This window comes from Morchella sextelata (assembly GCF_020137385.1).
Source record: "Morchella sextelata strain SCLS chromosome Unknown scls_21, whole genome shotgun sequence".
NCBI lineage: Eukaryota > Fungi > Ascomycota > Pezizomycetes > Pezizales > Morchellaceae > Morchella > Morchella sextelata.
The window spans coordinates 19,159-37,029 of NW_025408636.1; the positions used below are offsets into that span (position 1 = coordinate 19,159).

Consider the following 17,871-nt stretch of genomic DNA (forward strand, 5'->3'; position numbering starts at 1 on the left):
TACTCCTTGCAGCTCCATCTCGATGGACTTTTTCATTAGTTTGCCAGAATCTGAAGCCTATACCCGTATCGGGGTTATTGTTGAACGCTTTACAAAAATCACCTACTTCATACCGCTCAAGACCGAGACAACAATCAAGGAACTTTTGCATATATTCCTTCAAGAAATATGCCGACTACATGGACTATCCGAAGTAATCATTTCTGATCGGGACTTCAGATTCGAAAGCAAGTTCTGGCATTCATTGATCAAGCTTCTCGGAGTCAACCTTTGTCTGTTTACGGCATATCGTCCTCAAGCTGACAGTTGAACTGAGAGGGTCAATCAAACGCTAGAGCAATATTTCAGAAACTTTTGGTCCTACCAGTAGGACGATTGGGCAGGGTTACTGCCGCTTGCACAGTACGCCTACAAAACGGCAACCCAATAGTCCATTAAAGTATCTCAGTTCTACGCGACGTATGGGTTCGAGCCTGATTCCGATTGATATTTGCGCAGAAGGAAGCTGGACAATGCCAATGTTTCCAGTGCCGTACTAAAGTTCAAGTGGAAAGCTCTTTGAAAAACTATGAGGACTGATATTTTTAAGGCACAGGCCCGGCAGAAGAAATGGTATGACCAGAAGCATATGAAACCTCCAGAACCTGAAGATGGGGATAAGGTGATGATGGACCGACGCAATATGGTTGCCAATCGACCCTCAAGCAAGCTTGACTATAAGAAACTATGTCTCTTTAAGGTTGATGAAAAACTTGTTGTTGCGTTCTACAGGCTGAAGCTTCCCTCTCAATGGAACATTCATGATGACTTCCAAATATTTCTGCTGGAGTCCTATCGGGGACTGAAATACCCTCGACGCACTGAAGTCCCTCCTACTCCAGATGAGGTCGAAGGAGAATACAGTTACGCTCTCCAAGAAATAGCTAATAGCCGATGGCAACAGGCTGGGCATTAGAAAATGTTTGTAGAGTATCGTATTGTTTGGGAGGGTTATCGTTCGGAAGACTCCTGGGAACCATACGAAATACTGCAAGGAAGAGCCGATGACGCCCTGAAAGTATTTCATCAAAAATACCCGCAAAAACCTCGGAAAATACGGTGAAACTCTAGGGATCCTCAAAACACGCCGTGAGTAGTTCTGTATCTCAGAAGAAATCCGGGAACAAAAACCAACTCTCCTGTACCAGGTTTTTCATCGGTCTGACAGAGTTCGGATACCATTTTTCCCTGAAAACAATGCAAGAAACGATAGGAAACCGAAGCGTGAGGAAACCCGCGTAAAAAAGACAAGGGAAAAAGAGAGATTCTTGCTAACATCGAAATCTCCACTAGTGGAACGGAAGGTTCTACAACAAGAGTGGAGAATATGTCATTTTCTTTGTTTTTAAAAAGCATTTCATGTTAGAGTTTTCTTTCTCTAATGGAAATAGAAACAGAGATGTAATTTGTACGTAATCACCAATAGAGCTACAGTTTTACTTTTACGCCAAATACTAATGTTCCAGTAACACTACAGTGGACTCAAAACGAGTCTACAATAGAGGGGAGTAATGCAACAAGGCCACTATCAGGCTGTTACAAAAGAACCTATTCCATCAGTGAAGCCACCGACCCAAAGTAACAGCAGCTTGTTCTTCATCGACGCGTGAAGACAAGGGCAGTTAGGCTCCTACCCTTAGTGGTATAGAGGACAGTGATCTCAATGAGTAAGAAGTCTTACAAGTCAAAAATAGGGGCTGAGCAAGCCTGGAACAGAAGAACAAAGATGGCTGATAGCACAGGGAACCCCGGATGGCAGTTTCATACCTAGTCAGTCAAATCTTTCAGGTTTCATATATCTCCAACCGATGCTCAAAGACCATGCTTTAGCACGACAGGAATGATTCTGGCGGTGTCCCGGAGCTAATGGAAAATCTAATTCCAAAAACACGTTTTAATCCCCAACACTAACCTCCGCAGTGTCAAACTGTCGGAATGCTCCTGTTTTGCTGCGGAGCATCTTTGGGGAGTGGGAGTGCGACTCAAGCTACTAAAGCAAAACTTCGGTTTACAAACCCCCAAATCGGTTGTAATAAAGTTAGAATAACCAATTATTATCTGGTCGGCTGTTTCCAATAGTTCTTGAGATTCCAACTACAGATTTCGGCAAATTGAATGATTTGACTCGGACAGAAGTTCATCCAAGGTGTCGTAGTTACTCTGCTCTCCCCTGACAGAAAATAGTTGCTGTACCCCTGACTATCAATAGGCAGACTGTCAGTCGGAAAAAGAACTTGAGCAAATGCGCCATATTCCTATAAGGCACTCGGTGTTGGCCCAGGTTGGCCTCTCATCATCAAAGGATCTTTAATAGAGAGGAGACTCATTAAAGTTATAATTTTCTAGACTTGGGAACGTTCAAACATACAAACTGCCATTTTCTTCTTTCTGAACGTGTATCATCAAAACTCGCTCTCTTTATTTACACTATTCGAAAGGAAGTCACGGTTATGCCTCATCATAGCACGTCAGTCACATGTTTTTATCGATCGTCACTGACATGGTCGCATATGCTTCCACCACATTGGGTCTGTCCGTTCGATAGGTCATGACGTCTCTAAAGTTGTCAGACAATCTTTCCGCCAATTCGTCAATCTTGACCCCTTTATTGTAATGCAAGTGGGATACGTTTCTGATGAACTGCGAGTAGTAGGTGGCAAAGTCTCCTTTGCCCTGCCTCAGGGGGACGAGTTGGTGGTGGGTGGTACTTTGGGTGTTTAGGTCTCTAAATGAGCCTTTCATTTGGGCGACAAAGAAGGTGACGGAGGAAAAGAAGTCAGCAGGATTTGCGTTAACAAGTTGTATTACCTGATCAAGGGCTCTTCCCTCCAAACAGGTGACCGCATGGATAACCTTTGCTGGCCCATTGCGGAAATGATTATGGTTGACTTCGTGCTTCATTCGGAGTTGGGTAACGAATCCGGAGATTTTGGTCCGGATGCCATCAAACTTTTCGGGGAAAGTTTCAGACCCAAAGGTGGAGACAGTGGTTGGTGCAGTAGCAGCGAAAATGGGGATAGGAACATTGGGGGTGGAGGCGGTGTGGTCAACATGGAGGTCAAGGTTGACCTGTATTACTTGCTCTTCCAGGTTGCCAATGGTTTTGTGGACGGCGGAGAGCAGTGTACGAGCACTATCCCTCTCGTGTCGGATGCTTTAAAAGATAGTAGGGAGGTGGTCAAACAGGGCAGCAGTATTCTATTCGTACTGATGGTTAAACTACTCGATTTTGTTAGACGAGACCTATGTAGGTCGGTTGAGGGTGAACATGGCGTATGGTGCAGATTACGACGCAACGTAATCATAGGGAGTTGGGTGGCGAGTGTTCCGCAGGGTACGGGAGATGGTCATAGGGGCTGGTAGGTTAATCAGCGAGAGGGGTTGGAGAAACTTACAGTAGTTTAGGTCCAGCGGTGTTAAGGTCGGACAAGTGAGATGGTCTCCTTATAAAGGAAGAGAAAATAGTACTTGAATAGCAATAGCCAGCGTAGATCACCTAAGCCTTTGCGTACCAAAAGAAAGAGAAGAAAAGAGAGGGAAAAAGAATAGAATCGAGGGCAAAGCCCCTTAATATACATAAAGAAAGCTTAGCAATCACAAATCTCAAGTAACTCATACCCTTAAAATCGACGGAAACTTCTGGAAATCCATAGAAGTTTTCTGATCAATTCGACCCTTTGTAACCTACTATATTATTCAATCGATCCATGAAATCAGACAAGGTATTAGGATCTGAATTGGGTTATACTGAGAACGCTCAAGCCATTGAGGGCTATACTGACCGCCAGTCACCTCAAATATGATATTCTCAATCAAAACCCCCTATAATGTTAATTCTAAAGGTTTGGGGAAATGCGGGTGCATACTATTAATTGGTGGGTGAGGTGGAAGACATGATATTTTGCGGACATCGTCAAATTCCCAGCCGTTTACAAGAATACAAAATATGAGCATACACGTTATTCAGACTGTTATCAATTAAAATAATGAGTTTTAGAGATGACTGCTGAATATTGTTCACTCTCAAGTTCAGAATATGATCATAGATTGTATATATTTCAGAATGGATTGGAAAGCCGCAACCTCGTGTTTTGGGAGAAGATATTTTGCAAACCGTAGTGCAGTATTCAATCTATTCAATATTGATCCAGAACATGGTATACCAATCAAGCCATCAAATGCATTGAGTATCAATTTCAGTATTTTACTGTGCAAATAAATATTCATAGCTTTCAAACCTTCATGAACGATTGTAACAAATGAGAATCTGAATTTCTGATACACTCGCTGTCCTGATACATACCCATCAAAGGATTGTAAATAATACAAAAGGTTTTGTTTGTCAATAACTGTTAAATTTGCTGTTCTGATAAGAACGTATAAGTATGAATCAATTATTAATGATATCAACCAATTTCACTGCTAATTACTGATTCGAATATTTTTCTGACAGGTATCGACTCCTATTTAGTGTTGAAACATCATACAGTAAGCTTTTCTTATCGGTATACACTTTACTTGCCATTCGGATTTCTATGCATGCGTATCAAGCGATTGCCAAAAATCCTCTCAAATCTTATGTACTATTCCTGACTTACATTCTGTTACAGCAAGTATGCATACAAATCGAATCATAGCAAACCATACCAACAAATCTCAATTACAAACTCTGATGCACCTTCTGTTCCGATTGATATTTATACCTGTCAAGCGAGCACAAACATTAGTAACCAATTTCACCATTAATGTGTGCTTTGCATACTGTCCCAATAGGCATGCATATCTATCCACTGATTCAATATTATTCAGTAGTTTCGGGAACAATAACATGGTACAGTTTAACGACGTAGTGCGAGTAAGGAAGAAGATCAGGAAGGAGAGTGATTAGTAATCGGGATTTCGTTTGTTGTTTCTCTTTTGGAATTTTGGTAGTATTTGAGTTTTCTTTCTATGAGTTTCTGTTACGCGATTTAGTCATCAGGTTTTGGAATATATATATATGGTTGTAATTTCCCTTCGTACTTTCTTTCTTTTCTCCTTATTCGAACTTCCTATTCTATTAGAATATATTCTATTTTCTGTCTTTGAACCTCTACGAACTCAACTCATATAACCTCTTCGTTGTGCCCCTTGATGCCAGTCATAGTCTCACTTTCGCTTCAATTAACGTTAAGCATTTGACCCTGTTCTCGTTTGTTTCCTTCGACATTCTATCGTTAGGAAATTTCGTATAGTATCTATCGATATCAAGTCTGATAACCCCGAATTCTGACCCTGACCCTGACCCTGCACGAGGTGAAGAGTTTTCACCTACAAGACCCTGACTCAACTTCTACTGTTCTCTTACCGAAAACCCTCGAACCTCGTTCTAGTTCTCTCCGAGTTGGCCTGTAACACACAGCCCGAAGACTGGTAATTGCGAGGTTCATTGTTATGTATTGGAATTAGAATGTAGGACGGAATAATGAAGTCACACTTTTCTCACTGTTTTTCTTCAGATCGTTATGTTATTCTAGTGGTACAAAACACAATTTTTGGTCAAAATGTAACAGATCAATCTGTATTTGGTGGTGGTTGAAACCTGGTTGTGGGTAGTTAGGGTTACGAACGTTGAAAGTGGATTTTGCTAGTACATCAATGTGTTTTTGGTCGTGGTTGAAACCTGCTCGTGGGTAGTTAGGGTTATGAGCGTTGAAAGTTGGTTTGGTTACGTGTACAAAATACAATGTTCGGTAAAAATGAAATACAACAATGTGTATTTGGTGGTGGTTGAAACCTGGTTGTGTGTAGTTAGGGTTACGATCATTGAAAGCTGGTTTGGTTACGTGTACAAAGTACAATGTTCGGTCAAAATGAAATACATCAATTGTATTATGTGGTGGTTGGAACCTGGATGTGGGTAGTTAGGGTTATCAGCATTCGAAGCTGATTTTGTTAGATCTGCAACATACAATCTTCCGTCAAAATAAAATACATCAATGTGAATTTAGTAGTGGTTGAATCCTGCTTGTGGGTAGTTAGGGTTACGAGTTTTGAAAGTTGGTTTGGTTACGTGTACAAAATACAATCTTCGGTCAAAATTACATACATCAATGTGTATTTGGTGGTAGTTGAAACTTAGTTGTCGGTAGTTAGGATTACGTGCGTTGAAAATTGGTAAAGTGGTGACCTAGAGTACAGAATCCGCTTTAGCGTAAGAAGAAACAGCGGAAACTATTAGTGGGATTCACCCAATGTGGTAACCCAGAGTTCAGAATCCCAAATTTATGTATTCCATTGAAACAGAGGATGGAAAAATATGTCATTAGTAAATTTCGAGTACCGTCATAATCGTGGGCTTAAGAATGTACGTTTGGTAACATGTAGTCATCGATCATTGTACCCACCTGGTGAGTGGTGGTAGTAGGAGTGAACTGGGATATGTTCTTGGATCGATTAATTAATACACTAGGTTATGAGGAGTTGGATTAGTCAGAAAGATTCTATTAGGTTCTATCGGGTTCTGTTGGTCGTAAGTGTATGACTCACTTTGAAATAGTCATCGCTGAGATTTCCTTAGGTATATTAGGAGGTTTTGCCCTCGTTTCTTTTTCTCTTTCTCTTTCTTTCTTTTGACACGCAACGTCTTCTGTACCTATGCTGTCTATTGCTATATAATATTATTTCCTCTTCTTTATTCAAGAAGACCACCGTGCCGCTGCTTCCCTTGTCCCTTTGACCCTTACCAATGCTAGTCCCTCAGGATCCCTATCGCAGGCTCTCCCCCACCGACCTCTACTACCCCCTTCGTACCCTGCGGAATACTCGCTACTCGTACCCTTGAGAGATAGGTTGCCACGACTCACAGTGAGTTACCCTACTCAACACCCCCCAACCACCACCTCCCCCCACGCAATCACAACCACGACCCCCTGTAGGTGCATACCTGATGATGGGAATGGACTCGGGTCGTCCTGTTCAACCCATAGCCACGGAGCCCGGAATTGTGGGGCGACGGTTCCCGGGCAGCCTCAAAATCCTGTCCGACATTGCCCTACTAGACATTTTCTCTAACTTCAACTACTAATATATAAGTCCACTTAAAAGCTCAAGTACCTCGACTGCACCGGAGCTTTGAGAAGTCGAGTGGAGTTGAGCAGCTGTTATCAAAAATAAATTTTAGTCTTGTGTCTTTCTTGCCTCAAGCTGGCTTGTCGACCACACTAGTATTGCTCGGATACAAAAGTGTTCCAACGTTCTATTGAGAAATCATTGACCTGGGTTCCAACCCCTTTATATAATATCTTAAGAAAAATAAGATACCACAACGCGCACCCAATCAAAGATTTAATTTAATTTCGCAAACTCTTCACAACCAGGTGCTGCTTTACATTTAAGCTACGTTTTGATTAATTTCGGAAAAGACCTAGCACTTGTCGCTGACCATGGCTCCCTAGAAATCATCTCCTCCTCTTTTCGGAATTGCAGATAGAAGCAGTACTGGCAAGTGGCTGTTGCAATTGGAATATTTCAAAGGCATTGAAAGCCGCTTAGACATGTTACCGAAGGCTGTCAGTAGTGGTTGTATCAAGGTTTTACAATTCTGCACACGTAAGTACCCCATCTGGTATTTTGATTCGTTACCATGCCAATCAGCAGGCCTGCACACTGATGATTCTACACGTCACTCTCGATAAGACATTAGAGATAAAGACTCGTGATTTCAGAAGATCTTGTCGGGGGGCCCTTGTCTTATGCACGCAATCGGAGTACCTCTGAAAACATGGTTAAATACATGCAGGCAACAATGCTCTTGTAATGAATTGTCTGGAAGGGGTATCCTAGTAATGCGCGCCACTTTACAAATTATTAATCCCGTGCGGGTGGCGTATAAAAATTGGTCGGAGGTGTGCTGCCAATAATTACACTCATGTTAGTGGAATCTTCTGCAAAGTTTACGAATAGTTGTAGCAGAGTTCCCCAGATGGCAACTGGTAGTGGCGACCCGACTTTCTTTGGGCCGGAACCATGGCCCAAGTATCATGTGAATCCGTTCAATTGGACATTCAATTCTCTCCTCCGCGGCGTAGATAAATTGAAAATGGACCACCTACATGCTACAGATAGCCTCTCATCCCCCCCCCCCCATAAACAAAAAGCTACTCGATCGTTCCATCATCACTCTTGTCAACACAGTCCCCTCTCTCCTAGTTAATCTACTAAACTGAACTATTCTTCGCCATGGCTGATGCCCTTGAGTCCGCCGTGAAAAGCCTTGAGAACATCGCAGCCCTAGTTACCGGAGCACAGGTGTCGAAACCTCTCACTTCCAGCGATCTCTTGCGGCCACTTACTGGCCCAGGCCGAATCGTCACGAACCTATCGCCACGACCACCAAACTCACCGAACGGTACCAAAACAGCCTCCACTACCGCCGTGAATAAGCTCCAGAGCCAGAACGCATCCCTGATTTCAACAAACAACCAATTGAAGAATGAGACCGCGAAGATAAAGAATGGGCTGCTGGAAGCCTACAAGAGTTTAACAGAAGCAAAGAAAGGATTGGTGATCCTTACTCGGGATCTTTCAAACACGAAGAAGGAGTTATTGAAGGCGAAGGAGGCAAACGACGAACTTGCGGATGCCTTGGAAAGTAGACGTAAGACACTATGCCCATTCCATCGATCATGTTATGATACGATATCAGCTAGTACTGATTCTGATACTGATACTGATACTGCGACAGCGACTTCCTCTCGGCCAAGATCCACAAAGAACCCCGTCATTAGTAGTTTCAACACCAAGAACGTGAGGCCTGATACCGTCCCAGTCGAGAAAACGTCCAAGCATGTCACGTTTGCCAAGCCATACAAGGCACCCCCGAGTATGGCGATCGGACTGTACGCTCTCGATGTCGCCAGCGGGGATACTATGCGGATCTCGACCTTCATAAGCAATCTTGAAAATAACCGTTTCGAGGTCAACATTGATGGCAATCCGGTGAACTCGGGCGGTTGCATCTGGCTTGAAATCGAACCAGACCATCAAGACTTCCAATGCGGGCGCTACAGCACCCTTGAAGACCATCCTTGGAGCACCTCGCAGGCAACCCACGAGCGTCGAATCTCGTTTGCGAGACCATACGATGAACCACCCGAGGTGGTCGTCTGGTTGAGCGCCTTCAATATGCACTCGGAAAAGGATTGGCGTGTGAAATCGTTCGCATCAGATATCACTGCCACAGGATTCACGGTCCACATCGAAACATGGGGCGATAGCCAGTTGTGTGCCGCTGCGGCTAGCTGGATCGCCTACCCGAGAGAAAAGGCCGATGTTTGCAGTGGCAGCTTCAGCACAACTGATGTGCGCCCGAGGGACAATCCAAGGCCTAATACGTCCGGCCCTGTAGAATTTGCGGAGGATATGTTTTCGACCACACCAAGGGTTGTTCTAGGAATTAATAGCTTGGATGCAGGATGCGAAGGGGGTCTTAGGCTGGAGTTGATGGGGACAGATGTTTCTTCGAAGGGTATGACTTGGAATCTGAACTCATGGAAAGATACCACCATGTACTCGGCCGGTGGAACATATATAGCCCTTACGTGAGGGATAAAGGTTTCTCTATCTTAGGTCATGTACTCTGCAGTCCTGAAAATGTATGATCGGAGGTGCGAATGCTCTCGAGTGGGGGAAAATTGAGTTACACTGCATTCCATTTTCTCTTTTCAGTAGGAAAAATGGTGACCGGCTACCAACGTCTGTAGTCATTATGGCCCAAACATCACATAGGATATACGAGGTGCTCCCAATGATGCGATGTGGATTTTAAACTTACTCATGTACGAAATCGCGAACACTACAGCAAGCGGGCAAACATACCGTACCCCAGTAGGATCTATCATGGGTTAGATGACATGATCAGAACCACATGTAGCTAGTGTAAAATCGTGAGGAGCCAGGTGTTCATATAGTTTTTTGTATCAAAGCTTCCACATACGGTTGAATAACACGATTGAGATCAGACCTGACGGCGTAAAATTTACCTCGAAATATCATCGCCAACCGACTCGATTGTGAAAGGGTTGAGACGAAAGCTCGGTGTCCTCAGAACACTAGGGGGATCATCAAAAGCGCGCAGTGTTTCTCCCGCTACTGCCAGTCATTCCCAGCCGCCTGTAGTTGACTCTTCCGCCGTGACCACACATCCCATTCCGACAGACGTTTACTGGTAAACATATTCTTGCACTTGCATGTATTCATATTATAAGGAATGCTCTATGTTTGATTCGGCCGCTGATCGCCCTTCCCTCGACATACTAGGACATCGATATCAGCAGGTGCAATTGTACCAGATCCCAACGTCAACGGTACAGTCACGGTTAGGGTTCCCACGCAGACGACAGTCATAAACCCGGCGGAGGATGCAAACTTGATCTTTCAGGAGGCTGTTGAGAGGTATAAGCAGAAATTGGCAACAGGCGACAAGCAATATCTCCTGAGCGTAGGTGATGTTTCCGTCGCCAAACTTATAGAGTCCGTGGGAAGGTTCGACAGAGAACACAAGCAGAGGAGCTGCACGCGAAAGGGATTTACCCATGTACTAGGGTGTAGCGAAAAGTGATCAGAATCTGATAAGACAAATACACGTATTCACCGCAACATTCACTTATCAGATTCTGATCACTTACCCTCAACACCCGGTACAAGGATTTCTAGAGGTGGTTGACGGATATCTCAAGTCGATATCAATAATAATTCAGAGTAGCCCGGAGATATCCTCCCTAGTTATCAGTAGACTTAAGTTCTTTGTTGATGTAGGTAATTTATATGATTATCCGCCGACTTGACGATGTTGCCCCATTGAAGCGCTGATAATTTCCTTGAGATTGGTTTACGTTACATTGGCTTTTTCGACAAGCTAGGTGATACCTTGGCGAGGATGGAACGTGATCTGAAGTATATCTCTGAATATGCCATATACCATCATTACCAGGAGGTCAAAATGGTAGGACAGCTGCAGTAACTTGGAAGTCTTGAATATCATCGACTAAAACCTTGTAGGCTTTGTGCGATACGTATGAAGGCTTACTCGAATTTTGCGAAATTTATGGTATTTTCGCAAACCAGGATGGAACAATTAGAGGTATGTATGTAGCATGTTTAACCCCCGGCCCGGAGATCGTCCCGGTTGGATTTCGCCTATCGCTTTCCTCGAGTCGTCCCGGGAAAAACGTGGCTGATATTGTCTGTGGCCTGTCAGAAATCATCTCGGGCAGAATATTTCGTCGACAGCTGACGGCTCCGATTGAAAAAGATTTCGATTCGGTTGTTACCCGATTTGAGGAAAACGTGAGAATGGTCGAGAGGGTTGTATATATAAAGGAATGTAGGAGGAGGATAGATGAAGAGACACGAGAGGCCCAAGAGAGATCAGGTACGCAGCCAGCGCCCCGCTTTGTTTCAAAAGGCTAATTAATCTATGGCCATCATCTTGAAGAGCGGTATCGGCAGGAGCTGCTACGGTGGCTGTCTCAATTAAAACCCGAGAAAGACCATGAGAGGATATATGAGAAGAGGTATGAGAATACCGGGGAATGGTTACTGAAGTCGGAGGAGGTAGGAAACTGGTTTGAGAGTGTTGAGGCATGTCTTGTTTGGTGTTACGGGAAAGATATGTACTGATCCGTCAACGGTCCTCGCGTTTCCATTAATACTCTGTCTGATGATGACCCAATCCAAAAAGCTGGAGTTGGGAAGTCTGTTCTAGCGTAAGTCAATACCGGTGATTATAATTATATACCCTAATTTCATAATTCTGACGACAAACGTATCTGAAGTTCTGCCATGGTGGAGAATATACTATCCAAGTATAAGTCAGAGGATAGGATCGGGATAGCATATTTCTACTTCAGTTTTCAAAGTGAGGAAGAGCAAGATATCAGTAGCGTTATCCGTATCCTTATCAAACAGCTTTGCCGCTGTACCCAACACGTCCCATCTTCGCTTGAAGCACTTCACAAACTATACGGGCAGAGAGACATCTTGCCCAAACTTTCGGAGCTGAAACAGGAATTCCTTCAAATATCGCAGGCCTTCGACAAGGTCTTTATTGTCATTGATGCTATGGACGAATGTCCCAAGGATAAAAGGAATCAGTTACTTCCGTATATCAGCCAGACTTTGAAGGAAAGTCAAACGAAAAGCGGGACATCCGCTATTCTCAAGGTCTTCGTTACTAGCCGTCAACAGAGAGACATAGAGCGCCAATTCACGTCGGATACGTATGCGGTACTCCCGATCCGCGCCGGGGGTGTCCTGGAAGACATTGCTAGATATGTCGACAACGAATTGGAGCAACGTGTGAATGATTACTGTGATATCGACCAAGATCTGCGACAGGAGATTCGGCAAGCGCTTGTTTCTCGATCCGATGCGATGTGAGATATCTTTCGAACGAACAGATTGAATTGATACTGACATGCATCTCAGGTTCCTTTGGGTTCGCTGTCAGCTCGACCATATCTACGATCAACTATCAAGAGCAGACATCATCCACGCTTTGGAGTGTATGCCGGAGGATATGAATGCAACATATAGACGGATATTGGATAAGATAAATGGCTAGCACCAGGTCAGGCGTAGGATCGCAAGGAAGGCATTGATCTGGGTGATGAATGCAAGAGAGCCCTTGAATGCTTGCCAGCTAGCCGCCATCGTCGGGATTGACGAATCCTCACAAAGTGCGGTCAAGTGTTCCAAAAAGTACCACCCAAGTGCAATCATCGATGCCTGTTGTGGTCTGCTTGTCATTGAGGACGGGTGCACTGTAAGGCCAATCCATTTCAGTGCAATAGAGTTTCTCGAGAGCGAGGATGGTTTCGTCGGTAGCAGTATCGGAGGTGAGATTGAGATTGTGACAACATGCGCCTATTTCCTCCGTTGCAAGGATTTCAGTCTACTGGAAAAGACCCAATGGTTTTCTGAAATGAGGGACTGGAAACTGGATTTATCCTATATACTTCGTGAATGGCACTACCACCTCCGTCTCATTAATACACCCCTACCCGAAACCGTGAAGTCTCTTATACGGGCGTTGTTGGAATCCGATATTGACTGGTGGACCCGTTATACTCCATGGATGACTTTAGTTGCTGATTCAGAGCCCGGACAGGCGCCTTTTGTAATTTGCGCGGGGCCCGGTCTCTTGGATTTCTACAGGCAAATATATCATGATCAAGAGGATGATCTTCTGCCCGTTATCAACGGCGAAGTGTTGGCGAAAGCTTTGGAAGTCTACACGTACCTTGGCCATGGGGAGGGCAAAGCTACAATGTTGAAGGAGATGGCGGTTGCGCTCGGCAACACAGATCAGGAGGAAAGATTTTGGCATCTGCTGTTGCCATTTACAGTTAAGCAAAAGATGTACAGCTCATTGCAGCAACTACTGGACCAAGCAAAAGATAAGCCCTGGAAAGGTCAGACGATTAGTGAATTCTGGCAGGCAATGGCTAGTTTCGGAGACGAAAGGGTGCTCGAAATATTAATAAAAAACAATATCGACATTCAGTACAGCAATGACTACTCTGCCTCTCTTCTCCAGCACGTGGTATTATGGTGAAACAAGGAATTGACAGAAAAGCTGATATCGATCGGTGCTGATGTTCATTGTGGGTCATTTTTCCCATACGCTCCTGCAGGCTGCCGTAGCTTCCGGGGAATTGGAGCTTCTTTTCATGTTTTTGTCGGAGGAGATTGATGTTAATTCCGAGGGCGGGAAATATGGAACGGCTCTCCAAACGGCTCTTGCTGGTTATCTCCAGCGGAAGAAATACAATGATGACGTCAAGGAAGAGACTTTACCTATTATCCATCATCTGATCCTTAAGGGCGTACATATTGACGCCAGGGTTGGTCGAATCAAAGATGGAACGGCATTTATCCTATTTCGGTCGGGGTGAATCCGGGACCTTGAGGAGCGATTGCGAAACCCCATTCAAGATCGAGAAGACGATACCGTGCTCTCCAACGCAGCACGCTTTGGGGATACCCGGTTTGTATCGGTTCTTCTTGAGAAGAATGCAGACCCAAACATCACCAGTGGTGAGCTCGGAGCTCCCCTCATCGCTGCAGCATCTCGAGGAGAGTGTGAGATGGTGGGTTGTCTGCTGGAATACAACGCCGATATCCACGCTAGAGGCATGATTTTTGGCTTTCCTCTTGAGGCAGCAGAAACCCCATACAAATGGTTCCAAGCATTAATGGTGGAGACCGGATGCTGTGCCAGCAAGGATGAGCAAGCAGTTGCCTTCCACAAATACCTTTGCTCGGATCCTGCTCGCGCGGAGGTTTTCAGCATGTTTGACTTGGACTATGTGTCGGAAGCGAAGCTGGTTGCGAGCAAGGTTTTGCGTAATCACGAGACGCTTGTTTCGATGCTGAAAAACAGGAGCGACTTCGTAAAGGAGCTCGGTCTTCCATCGGATACTTGTGAACCTGCCGATGGTACACGTGATGAGGGGAGATGCTATTAGGAAGAGACAGTTAGACGTGCGCGTGGGACTTTAATTGACCTGGATCAGGTACTTATATACATATATTGATGCATGCATGAGATACAAATATGTTGGGTATCAGTCGAGGGTGATGGAGAGAGGGGGGAATTTCAGCCCAACTATTTCCACATACAATGAGTGTTAGTTCAAGATTAATTTGTGTTGTAATGTGCTCTAACTGGCGCGATCGGGGGGTTGTGATTATATTCTGTGAAATTGTCAAAGACAGCTAATCTGATAGGGATGATATCATGAAGAATGTATTTATTCAAGAACTTATTTCAATAGGCGCTCTAAACCACGCTCGATGACTAATTAGTTCTCTCTACTATTATCTACTGAGCGGTATTGTAACACTGGATCCAAAGCTACCGATCCCACATGTATGTATTCGAATGAAGTGCTAGGTTGATCTGGCTTCATATATCAGCAGCCAACCCCGGGGTTCTGAAAATGACCAGTTGCACGTTTATTTGTTTTCCATTTCTCGCCCAGTTTTCGCCCAACCAGAGTGAGCATTGTCACCGCCGTCATCGGTATAGTCAGCGCTGGATACCACCACCAGTTGCTACTAACCGAGAACCTGATATTCCCATTGTCATCGGTGTCGGTATTGAAAAAGCCCATACCGAAGATGCCCTAAAATGACATTTAAAATTAGTATCAACGAACCCGCTGTTAACAAAATCTGGGAGACTTACACTAAATAATGATGCTGGAAGGAAGATCATCGTGAGAATCTGTATTGTGCGAAGTGACCGTCCATCATCACGGCTTGATCGCGCAATCTGCGTACTCTCTCTGGCCATCTGGATATTTAACTCAGCGTCTCGCTGGTTGACCATCGCAAAACACTAGTGGTTATATCAGCAAAGTGATTGGATGACTATTCAACACAGAGGATAGGGTATACCTCGTTAATGGCGAGCTGCGTTCTAGTCTCGTATAGCTTTGCGTATGCTTTGAGAAGCTGAAGCTCGGAGATATAGACATCCCAAACATCTTTTAATTCCGAGTTGTCTACACCAGCCGAAGAGTTGTCCATTTCCAAATGATCATCGTTAGACTGAGCGGCTATCCATTCGTACTCAGTCTTGAGGTGGTGAAGAGCGGGACCGAGGATTTCATAGTCAGTTGCTACTTGGGTGATCTGGCGTGCGAGCGTTAGGAAAACCCTAGTCCGAGCTGTGAAAACGGATGTAGAGCCATTGTCATCGACCTTTTGCTCCTGTTTAATCATGCAAAGTTAGACAGCTCCATTCGGTGGCAGCATAGCTATAGAGGATGTGCTTGGGCATAACATGATTCATTACCCACTCATATATAGGATCAGCCCAGGTCTCTGTGAACTTATCCGCTTTCTGCAGGGAATTCTGCGCAAAGAATGCGTGTAGCAGCATGGGCTGCCGCATCACAACTTCACCTTTATCACTGAAACTTGATATAAGCTCAGCTCTCATATCTTTGGGACATCTCAGCACCAGCATGATCGTGGTTCCAGCAAATAAATTGCGGCCCACCCAGACGCAGAGACGCTTCCAGCCTAATACAGATTTGGATGAGTCTAAGGATGTGATGCTTTCGTTTAAACGGAGGATAGTCGAATACCAAAACTCTATAGGTGTCAAGACGATTAGTATATTTCAAGATGCTCTCGGGCAAGGCCCCACAGGACCGGGGGTCTCACGGTGGTGGATGGGTTTCTGGGTGATGGGATCATACTGCACAACTCGGCCAGGCATATGCTGCCGTTCCAAAAGCCTCGCTACTCGGGATGAGATGCAATATGTTTGAAAGATGGCCTGTAGCAGCTCGGAAGTGCACTTGAGACGGTCTAGGTCACCTTGAACCTCATCGATAAATCTATAATATACTGTAAGATTCTCGTATTATCAATATGGTGGACGAGAGTACATGTAGTTACATTATTCGAGTATGCACCCTCTCCTGTAACGTCGCTTCCGTGTCTGCCCGGGACGTTTCCTGCTCATCATATGGAGTATAAGATTAATAAACTCTAAGGATTGTGTGGTAGTTGGATTGGGTAAACAAGCCTCTAGCATAGCAAGAATCTGCCGATCACCGAGGTTGTACCGCATGACTTCCTTAGTATTAATATACGCTCCAAATATCTTTGAATTAAGTAGTTCCGTACCTCCACAGGTGCCTCGCATATCAAAGACATCTGCGCTTGAAGATGCTGAGAACCAACGATCATTTCCGAATGCTTTCTTTGCATCAGGGGCACATAAAAGATCGTGTACTTTGTAGCAATCGGCTTCTCTCTCATGAGATGGTGTGTAAATCGTTGATTTGGCCATTTGACTTTCTCGAGAGCGGCGGGTGCGTAGCTTAGATATAGAATTGTATGATGTTGAGATAGTAGGTTTGTGTAAATACAGTGGGAGGGGTGCTGGTAGAGAATGGAGATGACCTGAGAGATTTCCTAAGGATTTAAGGAGTTCAGAAACCCAACCTTGTGCTGGGCTCCATACTCAAACTTATCCGCTCACTGGCTTACTTTGCGGCTACGGGACGGCCCGTTTTATTTAGGCCAACATGCATGGGATGTACGACAGGGCCCACTCTATTCTAGACTTGACATATATAGCGTGGTGCTTGATCGTGTGTCTCGGAGTACGCCGTCGAGTGGGTTGCCTGATTCCTTTTAGCCAGCTTTAGTTAGCTTAGCCTGCTCTCAAGCAAATGCACGTACATATGCGGATAGAACCTTAGATGTTGTCTCAGGTGGCGGTTGACTTATAGCGTTTTCGTGTCCCCATATATGCTCATATATGTATTGTCTTGGTGTAAAGTGTTGGAGGGAAAGACATCACTACCAGGATCAATGTATTTCCGCTACTGTGATGTTAGTATGATGCCCTCTAGCTTTCGCTCCCAAGCCGGATCTCATTGGTAGTGACCTTTCCTTTTATCACAATCTTGAAGTATCCAGTTGTGCACAGCGTTCGACAAGACAGTATAGAGGATATATATTAGAGTCTTTTAGCTGCGCGAGTTGAACAGAAAGTCGAGCAGGTTGGACAGAAAGTCTAGCTGTTTTAGGAAGACACTTGCAGTCGTTCAATAAATAAGATCTGCAGGACATTTTGTCGAAGTGCTCGACTTTCTGTTCAACTCTTGCAGCTAAAAGATTCTGTTGCAATGGTCAACGGACCTCAGGAGTTCCGCAACGTTATGTACATTATATCCCTTAGTCTGACGGTGCTGTCCACCCTATAATACGAGAATTAGATTTCTATGGGAGATCTATTATTTGATAAGAGAGATAACAGGATCT

The 17,871-nt window shown here is 44.5% G+C and overlaps 4 protein-coding genes across 4 annotated transcripts; 3 read left to right on the forward strand and 1 right to left on the reverse strand.

Moving 5' to 3' along the window:
- Positions 1-568: 568 nt before the first annotated feature.
- Positions 569-955, forward strand: H6S33_006603 (uncharacterized protein; the record flags this gene model as incomplete). Its single annotated transcript, XM_044838151.1, has 1 exon — positions 569-955. The coding sequence occupies one exon, from the start codon at positions 569-571 to the stop codon at positions 953-955; it is 387 nt and encodes a 128-aa protein (XP_044689421.1).
- Positions 956-8,259: 7,304 nt separating this feature from the next.
- Positions 8,260-9,624, forward strand: H6S33_006604 (uncharacterized protein; the record flags this gene model as incomplete). The annotated part of the gene is made up of 2 exons (XM_044838262.1): positions 8,260-8,677; positions 8,765-9,624. The coding sequence occupies 2 exons, from the start codon at positions 8,260-8,262 to the stop codon at positions 9,622-9,624; spliced, it is 1,278 nt and encodes a 425-aa protein (XP_044689422.1).
- A 2,238-nt stretch (positions 9,625-11,862) lies between these two features.
- H6S33_006605 (uncharacterized protein) lies at positions 11,863-14,549 on the forward strand (the record flags this gene model as incomplete). Its single annotated transcript, XM_044838332.1, has 5 exons — positions 11,863-12,455; positions 12,530-12,584; positions 12,644-13,624; positions 13,716-13,925; positions 13,992-14,549. The coding sequence occupies 5 exons, from the start codon at positions 11,863-11,865 to the stop codon at positions 14,547-14,549; spliced, it is 2,397 nt and encodes a 798-aa protein (XP_044689423.1).
- Positions 14,550-14,996: 447 nt separating this feature from the next.
- On the reverse strand, positions 14,997-16,891 carry H6S33_006606 (uncharacterized protein; the record flags this gene model as incomplete). The annotated part of the gene is made up of 6 exons (XM_044838343.1): positions 14,997-15,209; positions 15,272-15,424; positions 15,484-15,798; positions 15,884-16,185; positions 16,258-16,433; positions 16,512-16,891. The coding sequence occupies 6 exons, from the start codon at positions 16,889-16,891 to the stop codon at positions 14,997-14,999; spliced, it is 1,539 nt and encodes a 512-aa protein (XP_044689424.1).
- Between the last annotated feature and the right edge of the window lie 980 nt (positions 16,892-17,871).